Here is a 13858-nt window from a genome sequence, read left to right on the forward strand (position 1 = left end):
TATTAGAGGATATCTTGGTTACCTGTAAGTCTTAGCAACCATGAGTAAAGCTTTTATAAAAATTCATGTGAACTCCTCCCTCGAACTATTTTTTTTTTTTTTGTATTTTTTGCCTTTTCTTGGGCCACTCCCTCGACATATGTAGGTTCCCAGGCCAGGGGTCGAATCCGAGCCGTAGCCGCCAGCCTACACCAGAGCCACAGCAACTCGGGATCCAAGCCGTGTCTGTAAATTACACCATAGCTCATGGCAATGCAGGATCCTCAACCCACTGAGCAAGGCCAGGGATCGAACCCACAACCTCATGGTTCCTAGTCGGATTCGTTAACCACTGAGCCACGATGGGAACTCCTCAAACTATATTTTTGAGAAGACTGTTGTCTTCTATTAAATTGCCTTTGATCCTTTGTAGATCAGTTGACTGTATTTGTTTGAATCTTTGACTTTGGTACATATAAAGCGCTGACTTTGGTATATATAAAGCATTTATCCTTCAGCTTTGATCTACTCTCTTATTTTATTTTATTTCTTTTGCTTTTAGGGCCACACTTGTGGCATGGAGGTTCCCAGGCTAGGGGTCTAATCGGAGCTACAGCTGCTGGCCTACACCACAGCCACTGCAACTTGAGATCTGAGCCACATCGGCAAACTGCACCACAACCCATGGCAATGCCAGATCCTTAACCCACTGAGTGAGGCCAGGGATCGAATTCTCAACCTCATGGTTCCTAGTAGGATTCATTTCTGCTGTGCCACGACGGGAACTCCTACTCTCTCATTTTAGTGGAAGGGATTTTCTTTGTTATTGATTCTTTGAGATTTTCTCTGTAGATAAAGATGTCATATGAGACAGTTTTTTGGTTTGTTTTTTATTTTTTTACTTTCCATTCTTTATCCTTTTTATTTCTTTTTCTACTCTCTATTATCTTAGATTTCCAGTACAGTGCTGAGCAGGACTGGTGAGAGGGAGCATCATTACTTTCTTCCTGATCTTACCAAGAAAGCATCTATTTTCCCACCATTGGGTATGATGTTAACTATAGGTTTCTTGTATATGGTTTTAGGAAGAGGAAATTCCATTCTATTTGTAGTTTGCCATCATGAATGCATTTTGTCAAATGCTTTTACGGTTTCATTTTCTCTGTTTTCATTCTTGATATTAATATTTTTTCCTCAGCTTTATAGATATATCTCAATTTTATTAATATCCTCAAAGAGCCAGCTTTTGGTTTTATTGATTTTTCTCCATTGACCTCCCATAATTTAAGTTGTTTTTTTTGTTGTTGTTTTTTTTTGTTTTTTTTTTTGCTTTTTAGGGCTGCACTTTAGGCATATGCAAGTTCCCAGGCTAGGGGTCTGAATTGGAGCTGCAGCTGCCCACCTACACCACATCCATGGCAATGTCAGATCCAGGCCACATCTGTGACCTATGTCATAGCTTGTGGCAATGCTGGATCCTTAGCCCACTGAGTGATGCCAGGGATTGAACCCGCATCCTCATAGATACTAGTTGGATTCGTTTCTGCTGCACCACACCAGGAACTCTCTTCATTGATTTATGTATCCAGTTTTTATTATTTATTTTCTTGTGCTTAATTTTGGCTTAATTTGCTCTTCTTTTTCTAGTTTTGTCAGATTGAGGCTTAGTCATTGCTTACAGATCTCTTTTTTCTTTTTTTGGCTGTACCTGCAGCATGTGGAAGTTCCTGGGCCAAGGATCTAACCCTCACCACAGCAGTGACTTAGGCTGCTGCAGTGACAACGCCAGATTCTTAACCTACTTCGTCACAAGGGAACTCCTACTGCAGATCTCTTTTTTTAAGTGTGTGCCTTCAATGCTATAAATTTCCTTTAAGCACTCTTTTGCTAGATCCAACAAAATTTGATAAATTGTACTTTCATTTTTTTTCACTTTTAGTGTAGGTGATTTCTAATGTTTTGATAATGTACTTTCACTTTTAATCAAAAATAATTTTATTAATCATTCTTGTTTCCTTTGATCCATGAGCTATTTAGACATGTATTTTTTAATTTTGAAATATTTGAGGATTTCCCGGTATCTTTCTGTTATTGATTTCTAGATTAATGCCTTTGTGGTCTGAAAGCATATTTTGTATGATTTCTCTTCTTTTAAATTTAAGGTTTATTTTATGTTATAGAATGCATTTTAGCTCCAAGAATTTTCCATATGTATGTGAGAAGAATGTATATTCTCCTGTTGTTTGGTAGAGTTATTGCATGGTTTTCAATTAAATCCAATTGAAAAATGAAAACATATGGTCAAGCAGAAATTTGTACATGTAATTTATGCAGTGTTACTCATAGTGGTCAAAAAGTGGAAATAATTTGAATGTCTATTAACAGATGAAAGGATAAACAAAACATTTTATCCATCTAATAGAATATCATTTGGCCATAAAAATGAAGTCTTGATTAATCTACAACATGGATGAACCTTGAAAAAATGCTGAGTGAATGAAATCAATCACAAAGAGCATTTTTATGTAATTCCTTTCATTTGAGAGCCCTGAATAAGGAAATCTATAGAGACAGATAGTAGATTAAGGTTTCCTAAATCTGGATGTTGGATGAGGAGGATGGAATATTGGGAGTGAAAAACTGTAGGAGAATTTCTTTTTAAGGTGGTGAAAATCTTCAAATATTGGCTGTGGGAATGATAGCACATATCTGGGAATATACTGAAAACTTGTGAATTGTGCTCTTTAATGTGTATTGAGTAGTATGTGCATTATGTCTCAGTAAAGGTGTTCACATAAATACATTAAGAGTTCTGCAATTCAATCTTGTAGGCCTGTAAGAGTTTCAGAATAATTAACACATCCATCACCACACATGGTTACTTCTTGTGTGTGTGCTGAGATCATTTAATCCAATGTCTTGGCTGATATCAGGTTACAACGTAGGATACTTATATTAAATCATCACATTGTAATCTTCAAATACAGGGTTTAAAATTTTATTTATTTATTTATTTATTTATTGGCAGCACCCAAGGCATGTGGAGGTTCCCAGGCCAGGGATTGAACCCATGCCACAGCAACCACCTAGGCTGCTGCAGTGACAACAGTGGATCCTTAACCCACTGTGCCACAAGGAAACTCCAAATACAGTTTTATTAGTTATTTACCTCAGTAAAGCAGGTGAGGGAGGGTTTTCAAGATACTTCCTATGTTTACATAAAGACAATATTTTTCTTCTATCAGTGAAAATGGGAATTAGTTGCCTTAGGGATAGTATAGTCATTCACATTTTGAAGTTCTTTAGAAACACAGGCAAAATTTGAGCTAAATAAATTTCCCTCTGATGTAAAATGTGAAATTTTTTTTTTCTGGCCACACCTGTGGCATATGGAAGTTCCTGGGCCAGGGATCAAGTCTGAGCCACAGTTGTGGCAATGCTGGATCCTTAATCCATTGCACCACAAGGGAATTCCTAAAATGTGAATTCATGAAACCTGTGTTGATGAAAATCAATCAGTTGACCTAGGAAAAAAAATGGAAAATTTTATTTGAGCCAAATTGAGGATTATAGCCTGGGAATAGCCCCTCAGAAAGCCCCAAGAACTGTTCTGCCCATTAGAGGTCAAAGCACAATTATGTAAGGTTTTTAGATAGAGACCTGTACATTAAATGATGTATTACCCACAGTTTACACAGTCCAGGTCTACACATGCAAAGCAAGCATGAATAGTGGGTCATGGGTCATCGTGGCCCCTTACAAGATAAAGCAGAAATGGTTATCTCCTAAGGAGTTATCTTCTTGGTGCTAGGAGAATGTTGAGCATTATGGTTGAGCAAGTATTTCTGCCATGGGGGAGTTTCAGTTGATGCATAATGCTGATACACAACACATAAGAGAAATGAGGCCAAAGGACAGAGAAAATTTTTTGTTTTGATTTTTTTGACTTGCCTCGAATATGAATTTTTATTTCATCACCTAATAAGTTCAATGAGCACATCTTGTACCCTGTGGTTGGACCCTGTTGTAGCCTGGGGCTGTTGGGTTCAAACTTTCTACACAGCCAAGTGCCCTGGCTTTCATTCATTTAAGTACCAAATGAGTGGAAGTAGGAAAGGGATGGATGGAAGGTTCTACCCTTGCAAGGATCAAATATCAAATGGAGCCGGGTTCTTTATTGTAAATGGCAAGGTCACATTAAGACTTTTGTGCTTCTAAACAAGGGTCACAGTTCCATGAATGACTTGACAGCTCTACGCCAATCCCCCCCCCCTTTTCTGTCTTTTTGCCTTTTCTAGGGCCGCTTCCCTGCTTCCTGCTGCATATGGAGGTTCCCAGGCTAGGGGTCTAATTGGAGCTATAGCCACCGGCCTACGGCAGAGCCACAGCAACGCAGGATCCAAGCCACATCTGCGACCTACACCACAGCTCAGGGCAATGCCAGATCCCCAACCCACTGGGCAAGGCCAGGGATCGAACCCACAACCTCATGGTTCCTAGTCGGATTCGTTAACCACTGTGCCAGGACGGGAACTCCATCTACGCCAATCCCTTGACCCCTAGAGACATAAGACCCTCTTGTTCCATCTGGGCCTGGGCCAACCCTTATGCTGTGTGCTCGTTTCATGGAAACTCAACCAAGAAGTCCTTATGAACAAATGTGCCCACAAGTTCACAAACTGTCGAGGCAACCCCAAGCCAGGGAAAATTTTTCCCAACGCAAATGACCGTGGCTGAGTTAGATTTTTACTCACTGGTGAAAGCTGGTTTGGGTGAGACGGGAGTCCTTCAGGCTGTCACTCAAGCTGGGGGGCATGGCCTTTGGAACTAACCAATCAGGGGTTCCACTGGCGCAGGTGGGTGGGGATGACGCACCTCACCAACGTGGACTTGCTGGCCTGTCTTAAGGTATGTAGTTCACGTTCCTGGTGCGGCCGCCGCCGTGGTCTCTGTTGCGTTCTAATCTGCACTGGTTGTGGGAGTCGTAGGAAGGGAGACCCTGGGAAATCTAGAAATGGTGAGTGTTCTGCCCCCAGGTGCAGAGTCGAGGCTGAGAATCTTGTGGGAACCGGCTGTGGCGGGACTAGGACCTCAGTTTTCTCCAGCCTTTAGCGTGGGCCCTGGACCGGCAGCTGGGCCTTTTCGTCACTGTGCCAGGCTGCTTAGTCCAAGCTCCAAAACCTCCCTGGGAAACGCTGTGCCCACATCCCCGTGTCTCCACTTAGTTTGTGTGGTGACCATAGAGGGGATCATTAGTGACAGGCCTCAGTCTCTGGAGTTCGTGCGGGGGGGAGGGGCTGTAGTCTTCTTTCTCCCAGGGGTCACCTATTTTTCTCTCGAGTTTTCTGAATATTTGGGAAGCAGGGTCTCAAATCTCTGTTCCTGCCCCCACCTCCTAGGACTGGTAATAAATGCCAAAATGTTCAGATCCCTCATCTCCTTTCCAAAGCCTACTTACACTCTCTAACTCACAGCATTATAATCAGCTATTTGTTCTCCTACTGCATGTCAAACAGATTTTATCTTTTTTCTTCAGAGTCATGGAATGCTCTTTTAAAGAGATTTATATTTGTGGAGTTCCCGTCGTGGCGCAGTGGTTAACGAATCCGACTAGGAACCATGAGGTTGTGGGTTCGATCCCTGGCCTTGCTCAGTGAGTTAAGGATCCAGCGTTGCCATGACCTGTGTTGTAGGTTGCAGACGTGGCTCGGATCCCGCGTCTAGCTTAGGCCGGTGGCTACAGCTCCAATTAGACCACTAGCCTGGGAACCTCCATGTGCCATGGGAGCGGCCCAAGAAATGGCAAAAAACACCAAAAAAAAAAGAGATTTATATTTGTTTGTGCCTATATTTGTGAGAAGGAAGCCGAGAATAACCACCTAAATCCTCTTGTCTCTCCCCCTAGGATATTTCCTGGACACACACATCCTATGGGAAGTTGTTTGGGTGGAGGTTGGTGGAGGTTCTCTTTGGAAATTTTCCTGGGTGTTTTGTCAGCACCGCCCCTCCCTGGATTTGTCACCTTGGAAAGATTTTTTTTTGCTTATTTAAGTCTCAGGTTGTCAATAGAAATAAAATGTATTTAATCAATAGAGCTTAAAAGGAGTTATAGACAGGTGAGAGAGGGGTGAATTTGAGAAGAAAAATTATATGTTCAGGTATTACATTCCATTTGTATAGGATTCTTTCACTCTTTATTCCACTGAGCATGTATAAGAAGTTTTTGAGGCGTGCCCTTTGTGGCTCAGCGGTTAAGGAACCCGACTAGGATCCATGAGGATGCAGTTTGGTCCCTCGCCTCGTTAGTGGGTTAAGGATCAGACGTTGCCATGAGATGTGGTGTAGGTCACAGATGTGGCTTAGACCCCATGTCGCTGTGGCTGTGGTATAGGTCGGCGTCTGCAGCTCCTATTCGACCCCTAGCCTGGGAACCTCCATATGCCATGGGTGCAGCCCTAAAAAAAAGGCAAACAATAAAAAAAAAAAAAGTTTTTGAGATGTTATCTACTTTTTAGTGTTTACAGGTGAATTTCCAGGGCTTGGAATTGCAGAGTAGAAATGTTCCAGTATGAATAGTTTTTGCAAACCAATTTCCCTCCTTGGAGATAATAATTAACTGACGTCTTTTTCTGAAAGGAATAGATATTTGAGATTTTCTGTTTGAACTGGTCAAAGTCCCTTACAGTTTTCATACCTCCTTTCAGTGTAAATTCTGGATTTGAGTGATTTTTTTTTTGGGGGGGGTTGTTCACACGCTGGGTTTATGTCATTTAGAGTATCAACCCTGGGGAGTTCCTGTTGCAGCACAGTGGGTTTGATCCCTGGCCACTCTCAGTGGATTAAGGATCCGGCGTTGCTGTAGGCTGTGGTGTAGGTTGCAGATGCAGCCTGGATCTGGCGTTGCTGTGGCTGAGGTGTAGGTAGGTGGCTGCAACTCTGATTCATCCCTAGCCTGGGAACTTCCAGGTGCAGCCTTAAAAAGTAAAAAAAAAAAGTATCAACCCTGTTCCAAAGCAACTACAGGGTGGAGCAGAGGCCTATGGTCGCTGACCCAAGCTCTGGTTCCCTTGTCTTGCAAAGGGAAGTACTTAAAGGCCTGTTGGATTCTTGGGGAACCTCTTTCTGCAGGTGTCCTTCCTGCTCACACCCACCACAGAAGGAGTTCTTGATTCTTAGAAAATCTACCAAACTCTAGTTTGCTGGGGATGCATGTTCACATGGAGTGGTGGGGGAGGGGTGTGTGTTAAGGTGCGAATGATGCTATTTCTATTTCTGAGTTCGTAGTTGGGGTTTTTAGGTCTAGACTTCTTCTTCTTCTTCTTCTTTTTTTTTTTTTTGGTCTTTTTAGGGCTGCACCTGTGGCATGTGGAGGTTTCCAGGCTAGGGGTCTGTCTAATCGCAGCTACAGCTGTCGGCCACAGCAATGCCAGATCTGAGCCACGTCTGTAACCTATACCACAGCTTCGCGGCAATGCCTGGTCTTTACCCCACTGAGCGAGGCCGGGGATTGAACCTGCACCATGGATAATAGTTAGATTCGTTTCCGCTGAGCCATGATGGCAACTCCTAGGTCTAGATATTTTTAGACCATATGTTTGAGTTTTGCATTCAGAGTGTCATTGGTACACACTGAGAAAGTCTGAAGATCAGGTGTTGGGTCTCATAGACAAAGGATTGATGAACTTGGAAGTTCATTTGGGTCAGAACCTAAAACAGAGTCAGGCTGAGTTTTCTTACTCATGAGAATAGAAGCATGAGAGAGGGAGAGCTTCCATGTTAACAGCATAGGCGAGATCATTTGGAGTTCCCAGAGTTCATTCCTGTGGGTTCTCAGGTGTCCCTACCCTTCTTCACCAGGGACTGACCCACTGTCCCACTGCAGGGGTTACATCTCAACCAGAAATGTTGAGAACCCAAGTTGCAATTACGGTCAACTCTCTGAATGTGTGTGTGTGTGTGTGTGTGTGTTTCCCCTGAATTTAGGGAAGCATGCTGCATATCTGCAATATTTGTGTTTCTTTTCTTTTTCTTTTATCCAGTGACTAAGGCAGCCCTTTGAAACTAGTTTGCATTGGTATTCTGGGTTAAGGCTATGTAAGTTAATTCACACATAGAATGTAAGATAAGAATATTGTGGAACCAGGAGTTCCTGTCTTGGTGCAGCAGAAATGAATCTGACTAGGAACCATGAGGTTTTGGGTTCTATCCCTGGCCTTGCTCAGTGGGTTAAGGATCTGGCATTGCCGTGAGCTGTGGTGTAGGTCGAAGATGTGGCCTAGATCTGGCATTGCTGCGGCTGTGGCGTGGGCTGGCAGCTGTAGCTCCAATTAGACCCGTAGCCTCGGAACTTCCATATGTCATGGGTGTGGCCTCCCAAAAAAGAGACAAAAAAAAAAAATATATTGTGGAACCAAATGGAGTTTTAGTTCATTTTAGGCAAGAAAACCTCAAGATGTGAGATATGAGTGGTGTTTGTTTGTCTTTTTGCGGGGGGCTATGCCTGGGGCATGTGAAAGTTCCCAGGCCAGGGATCAAACCCATGCCATAGCAGGGACCCACACCCCTGCAGTGACAATACCAGATCCTTAACCCACCGTGCCACAAAGGAACTCCAAAGATATGGGTGTTTTTAAGTTCTCAGGTGCTTTTTCCATTTTTAGGTCAGTACTTGTTCATGTCACTAGAGAACTTTGACTTTTAAGAGGTTATACTTACTATTCCTGTTTTAATGGATATGACAAATAAAGCAGTTAAATTTTGACTTTCTATTGACATGAGGAAAATACATTAAAGCTTTTGGAAATTTTGAAATTCCTAGTACATTTCAGGGCTTAATTGAAACCCCTAATGTCTTCTTATTGTAAAACATTTTATGTTAAATATGATGGAGGAGTTCCTGTTGTGGCTCAGCAGGTTCATGAATCCCACTAGTATCCATGAGGATATGGGTTCAATCCCTGGCCTCGCTTGGTGGGTTAAGGATCCCCAGTTGCCCCAAGCTGTGGCAAAAACTCTCAGTTCTTCACTGTGTTTTTATTCGTTTTAACCTCATGCAGATTTGTCCCTTTGGCTCATGGCATGCTGTAAATGGTGGATACAAGGAAGGAGATGAAAGAGTTTTTCTCACAAGAAATTGATGATCTTAAATTGATATCTATTTCATTTGTGTAGCATTTCTTTTATTTCCCCACATATTCTGGACCCTGCCATTGGAGACTAGTAAAATTTGTAATGTGATCACAATAAAACTATGTAAATAATTTTCATGTATTCATGACGCTGTTAAATTTATGAGGAAGTAAGTGGGATAGAGAGTAAATTTCTGATGATCCAGTCAGAGAGTAAATGTTTAGAGATGACAGAGTCGTATGTAACCTTCTTGTAAATTAAGTATAGATTTCCAGTGAAGTCATTCTCACTCATCCTACCATATACATATTTGGAATGTTTTAGGACTCAGTGGCCTTTGAGGATGTGACTGTGAACTTCACCCTGGAGGAGTGGGCTTTACTGGATTTTTCACAGAAGAAACTCTCCAGAGATGTGATGGGGGAAACATTCAGGAACCTGGTCTCATTAGGTAAGGATGAAAACTTTCCTTCACCTTGTCAGTCAAAGGACATGTTTTTCTTTTCATCAGTATTATTCTAAGAGGTAGAATGTGTGAATGTTAAAAAAAACTAGGCATGGTCACAGCTCATTGTAGAACTGGAATCTTATAATTTTTCTATAACTTCTGCTACTTTGGAATCATTTTTCTGTGTATGCATTTTAGGAAAAACATGGAAAGATCATGACATGGAAGATCAGCACAAAAACCAGGGGAGAAAACTAAGGTGAGTGGCACTCACAGTAGAAAGCAGTGTCTCACATGAGAATTATATTATTGTACCAAATTTTAAAAAGAATCAAAACAACCCATGCTTCAAATTTATTGTTTCTCAGAAAAAATTCACCCAATTACTTTCTTATATATGACATAATGTTCAGTGTTTTCAAAATTGTTCACTTGGAAACAATATCAATAAACCGTATATATATATAAACATCTCTTTTTTTTGGCCACACCTGTGACATATGGAAGTTACTGGGTCAGGGATTGAATCCAAGCTACAGCTGCAGCAACACTGGATCCTTAACCCACCGCACCACAGCAGGAACTCCTAAATATCACTGTTTGATGAACAAGAGTGAGTCTTCTTGTGGAGCATTCAGTATATTTAATTGCAAGCAGTTCACCGAAGATAGAAAAAAACATTAATTTTTGCTATAAATCGTAAAAGGGTAGCTGAAATATTCTAATAAAGATAAAATCATTAATAAAGAAATCATTAATAATTGTCTTCTTGTTTCTTACAGAAGACATAAAGTAGGGAGAATCTATGAAGGGAAAGAGAATAATCCATGTGGAGAAAACTTCAGCTTTATTCCAAAACTCAGTCTGAACAAGAAAACTCTTTATCAGAGTAAAACCATGGGAACATAAAGCATGTGGAAAAGTCTTCATGCATCATTTATCCTGTAATAGGTACACCAGCAGCCACATTGGACACAAGCCATATGAGTGTCAGAAAAATGGAGAGAAACCATATAAATGTAATGTTTGTGGGAAAGCCTTTAGTTATCTGCAGTGTTTTGAAAAACATGAAAGAAATCACAGTGGAGAGAAAACCTATAAATGTAAGGAATGTGGGAAAACCTCTAAGTGGCTCAAAACTTTTCAAAGACACATGGTAACATATATGGATGTGCCTCTTATAAATGTAAAGATTGTGAGAAAAGCTTTAGATCTTCAGCTTCACTTCAGATACATGAAAGAGCCCACACTGGAGAGAAACCCTATAAATGTCAATATTGTGGAAAAGCCTATAGATATCATCAAACTTTTCAAACACATGAGAGGACTCACACAGGAGAGAAATCCTATGAATGTAAAAAATGTAGTAAAGCATTCAGTTGTCTCAGTTTCTTAGAATACATGAAAGAACTCACACTGAAAAGAAACTTTATAAATGCAAACAGTGCAGTAAAACATTCAAATATTACTCTTCCTTCCAAACACACAAGAGTTCATATTGGAGAGAAACCCTATGAATGTAAGCCATGTAGTAAAACTTTCAGTTCCAATATAGGTTTCCAAATACATGAAAGAAATCACACTGGGGAAAAAACCCTATGAATGCAAAAAATGTAGTAAAGCCTTCAGTTGTCCCAGTTCTTTTCGAAAACTTGAAAGAACTCATACTGGGGAAAAACCTTATGAATGTAGAGAATGTGGGAAAGCCCTTAGAGCTCTTGCAAGCCTTCAAGTGCACATGATCACTCACACTGGAGTTGGACCCTATAAATGTAAGCAGTGTGAGAAAGCATTTATTTCTCCCAGTTCATTTCGAACCCATCAAAGGAGTCACACTGGTGAGAAACCCTGTGAATGTAAACAATGTGGTAAAACCTTCAGATATTACCCTTCGTTTCAAAAACACGAAAGAAGTCATACTGGAGAGAAACACTATGAACGTAAGGAGTGTGGAAGAGCCTTTAGTTGTTCAACTTCACTTCGAATACATGAAAGAACACACACTGGAGAGAAACTCTATGAATGTAAACAGTGTGGAAAAGCCTGCAATGATTACATTTCCTTAGAAACACACGTAAGAACTCACACTGGAGAGAAACCCTATGAATGTAAACAATGTGGAAAAGCCTTCAGATGTTTTCAGAGTTTTCAGTGTAAAAAATGTAGTAAAGCATTCAGGTGTCCCAGTAAATCTTTGAACACATGAAAGAACTCACACCAGAGAAAAACCCTATGAATGTAAACAATGTGGTAAAGCCTACAGAGGTTTCAGTTCCTTATAAACACATGAAAGAACTCCCACAGGAGAGAAACCCTATGCATGTAAGGAATGTGGGAAAGCTTTCAGATGGTATCAGAGTTTTTGAAGACATGAAAGAACTCACACTGGAGAGAAACCTTATGAATGTAAAGAATGTGGGAAAGCCTTCAATCATCCCACTTCTTTCCAAAGGCATGAAAGCACTCACGGGGTAAATCCTTTTGAATGTAAACAACGTGGAAAAGACTTCAATTGGCCTTCAACCTTGTATGTTAAGACTCCCACCAGAAATAAATATAAATGTAAATAACATGAGAAAGCTTTATGAAAATCAATCCATGTATAATGCTTCAGAAAACTTTCAACACAAAAAAGAATTATTAACAAGTTGTAAATATATTTGTGTTTATCAAGCCTCTTTCTAGTACATCATTGGAGTGTGGGTTTCTGCTAGCTTCATCAATGAATATTGAGGTGAAATAATTCTGCAAATTGTCTTCTAACGACAGCACCTAAGATTAATAAGTAGTACTTTTTCCTTGAATCAATTAGTATTTTTTCTCTCCAATTTGAAGTTTGTTGGATCCGTGGGTGAATTGAAATGTATTTCTGATATTTAATCAGGTTTAATTTTTTATAGTTTTATTCTGTGATAAGGGGCAGTTGGAAAATGTGGCATTTGTTGGGATTTTGTACTGGATATCTGCATACTGGAAAGTTCCTGGATATCTTTAGTCTATTACATATTATTCTGCTTTTCTTAATGACAAAGCTCCTTTTTTTTGGAGTTTCATGTGAATTATTATTTTTATATTTGGGCCTTTGCTTGTTGTCCCTTCTTCTGACTGGTACTTGGTGAATAGATTTTAAGAAGAGGGACTTGTGATGGGACAGATATATGACCTGTGGGTAATGTTAGAAACTAAATTTTATAGAATCTATCCCCTTTATAGTTCCATGCTAGAATTCACCAGTAGCCTCAGTTGCATGGGATTTGGAAGGCGGAAATGAACAAGACATTAGTCAGAGTTTGGAGCCACCATAGTGGAAGAGAAACCAATACATTGGAGCTTCAAGGATACCATCTTCCATCCCCCTTTTTTTTTAGGAATTTTTTTTTTTTTTGTCTTGTTGCCTTTTCTAGGGCCGCTCCCACGGTATATGGAGGTTCCCAGGCTAGGGGTCGAATCAGAGATGTAGCTGCCAGCCTATGCCGGAGCCACAGCAACGCAGGATCTGAGCCGCGTCTGCAACCTTCACCACAGCTCACAGATCGAACCCTCAACCTCATGGTTCCTAGTCAGATTTGTTAACCACTGCGCCACAATGGGAACTCCTTTTAGGAATTTTTTGACCTTCCAATCAAGAGTATCTTCAAAACCACCACCCAACTGTTTGATTTCCATTTTCTGAGATCTATAGATTTCCATTGATGTCTTTCCAAGATCTACATTAAAGATCCACCAGAGTTTGGATTTTTCTGTGAGATCTCTTGTATCCACCAGGAAACTACTTTGGCCTTTACTACTTGGGAGTATTGTCTGATTCTACACTTCTCTAGATTATATGTATTTAAAGTCTAAAGTGTATAACAAACACTTTATTTCTGTTAATGGTGCTAGTGAGTTTATTTTCCTGATTCACTGTGAGATCTACAATGTGCAGTGAAAAAAACAACAGGGGAGTTTGTTTCTCTGCTACAATGTACACTGGCTGCCTTCACCTGATGCTTCCATGTGAGAAAAAACTCTCTGTGTTGGTGTGTCCAGTTCTTGTAGTTGAATGTACTCCTTCAGTCTGTTTTAAATTATGTTCATAAGTAAGTAGAAGTATGTGAGTCTTGTCACAGGAATGCTTCGGTAGCTGTACCATAGAAAAATTTTATTAACTGTTCACTAAGCCATTGAGGGCTACCAAGTATTGTTTTTTATTTTCTGAAAGAATATATGAAAATGTCCCACTATATCAATTTTCAGATAAACTTTGTAATTTTCTTTTTTTAAAATGAGAGTTGCAACATTTATTTCAGGTTTTCTCTTGTT

The 13858-nt window shown here is 40.3% G+C and overlaps 1 protein-coding gene and 1 pseudogene across 5 annotated transcripts in view; both read left to right on the top strand.

Moving 5' to 3' along the window:
- The window catches only part of LOC100518295 (zinc finger protein 791-like), a 32202-nt gene that overhangs the window by 16116 nt on the left and 2228 nt on the right, over positions 1 to 13858 (top strand). For 2 of the 5 annotated variants that reach the window (XM_085012784.1, XM_085012785.1), the window contains exons 2-3: positions 9433 to 9559; positions 9755 to 9815. In XM_085012784.1, the coding sequence (XP_084868910.1) occupies positions 9433 to 9559; positions 9755 to 9815 (188 nt within the window). Of the gene's footprint in view, positions 1 to 4885; positions 4997 to 9432; positions 9560 to 9754; positions 9816 to 10338; positions 13822 to 13858 lie in introns of those variants that run through there. The other 3 variants (XM_085012783.1, XM_085012782.1, XM_085012786.1) reach the window with 3 other exon arrangements.
- LOC146405481 (uncharacterized) lies at positions 11124 to 12234 on the top strand (annotated as a pseudogene).

The sequence above is a fragment of the Sus scrofa genome, chromosome 2 (assembly GCF_054392235.1).
Source record: "Sus scrofa isolate SSC_HxYL_T2T_F1_AM1 chromosome 2, Sscrofa_HxYL_maternal_Yorkshire_Landrace_v2.0, whole genome shotgun sequence".
Lineage (NCBI taxonomy): Eukaryota > Metazoa > Chordata > Mammalia > Artiodactyla > Suidae > Sus > Sus scrofa.